General features: G+C 56.3%; 1 protein-coding gene across 2 annotated transcripts in view; it reads left to right on the top strand.

The window, feature by feature from the left end:
- The window catches only part of LOC109301086 (tubulin beta-2 chain), a 27279-nt gene that overhangs the window by 628 nt on the left and 25348 nt on the right, over nucleotides 1-1303 (top strand). The window contains exons 1-3 of one of the 2 annotated variants that reach the window (XM_019521992.1): nucleotides 34-135; nucleotides 465-573; nucleotides 918-1028. The exons of the other annotated variant lie outside the window; for it this stretch is intronic. Coding sequence (XP_019377537.1) covers nucleotides 79-135; nucleotides 465-573; nucleotides 918-1028 — 277 coding nt within the window. The 5' untranslated portion in view covers nucleotides 34-78. Of the gene's footprint in view, nucleotides 1-33; nucleotides 136-464; nucleotides 574-917; nucleotides 1029-1303 lie in introns of those variants that run through there. 2 annotated transcript variants of the gene reach the window in all.

Here is a 1303-nt window from a genome sequence, read left to right as displayed (position 1 = left end):
GTGCGGTGCGGTGCGGTGCGGTGCGGTGCGGTAGCAGCAGCAGCAGCAGCAGCAGCAGCAGCAGCAGCAGCAGCAGCCATGCGGGAGATCGTGCACATCCAGGCTGGCCAGTGCGGCAACCAGATCGGCGCCAAGGTGAGCGGCCCCGGCCCAGCGGCTTCTCCCTGCGGTGCATCCCGGCTCCGGCGGCCTCTGCGTCCCGGGGGGTCTGCGCTCCTCGCCACGCCCCCTCCCCAAACCGGGCGGGGTACAGCTGCTCTTCCTCTGCCCCCTGGCTGCGTCCTCGCTGCCATCGCCTCCGGGGAAATAACCCCCTGTGGGGAAATACTGCCCCCCAGCTGCCCCGCAGGGCTGATCTCAGAGAGGTGAAGCCACTGCTAGGAGCTGGGCATGGCCATGGTGGGGGTGTGGCAGCCCCCTCCACCCCGGCTAACTGCCCTCCCTGCTCCCCCCTTGTGTTCCAGTTCTGGGAGGTGATCAGTGACGAGCACGGCATTGACCCCACCGGTAGCTACCATGGGGACAGTGACCTGCAGCTAGAGAGGATCAATGTGTACTACAATGAAGCCACAGGTAACTATTGCCAATTGCTGCCTCTTTTATTTTTTTCGGCATCCTCAGATAGGAAGGGTATGGCCAGGCTCATTCCAGCTGGGGAGGCCACTAGTGAAAAGCTCCCTCCAGGAGCTGTTAAACCCTTGGCAGAGTCTCTGTGCCTGCTTTGTATTCAGGTCCATGCTTCATTTGAGGCTGTTCATTCAGTGCACTGGTCCTTTGCTTGTCTGCACAGCACTAGTCGCGTGCTCTCTCTCTGTCTCTCTCTCTCTCACCAGTGAATTGGCTTGGGAGCACAGCAGCTCTCTTGTTAAATAGCTGCTGACTCTGGGTCTAAACACCAGCTTTTGTTCTTCCCACAGGTAACAAGTTCGTGCCCCGCGCAATCCTTGTTGACTTGGAGCCTGGCACAATGGACTCGGTCAGATCTGGACCTTTTGGGCAGATCTTCAGACCTGACAACTTTGTCTTTGGTATGTAACTGCCCCTTTTCTAGTGTTGAAATAGCCTCAGATGTGCTGTGTGCGCAAAACTCCTAAGATAATAAGACAGAGGCTTGTGGGCTACAAGCCTTGCTTATTTAGCATGGGGGCTGGGGGGGGAGATGAGGCTGTAATCCCATAGATAGACACTAGGACAAACTATAATAATATGCCATGCCAAATGGAGCAGGAGAAATTTTAATTTCTTTGCTGTAGCCTGAGTTAAAATAGCATCTTTCCACTGTGCCTTCTAGGTCAGAGTGGTG

Source organism: Gavialis gangeticus, unplaced genomic scaffold (genome assembly GCF_001723915.1).
Source record: "Gavialis gangeticus isolate Ggan-Ray unplaced genomic scaffold, GavGan_comp1, whole genome shotgun sequence".
In the NCBI taxonomy this organism is placed as follows: Eukaryota; Metazoa; Chordata; order Crocodylia; family Gavialidae; genus Gavialis; species Gavialis gangeticus.
The sequence above is the reverse complement of the archived record's forward strand: the minus strand, read 5'-3'. Positions and strand labels throughout refer to the sequence as shown.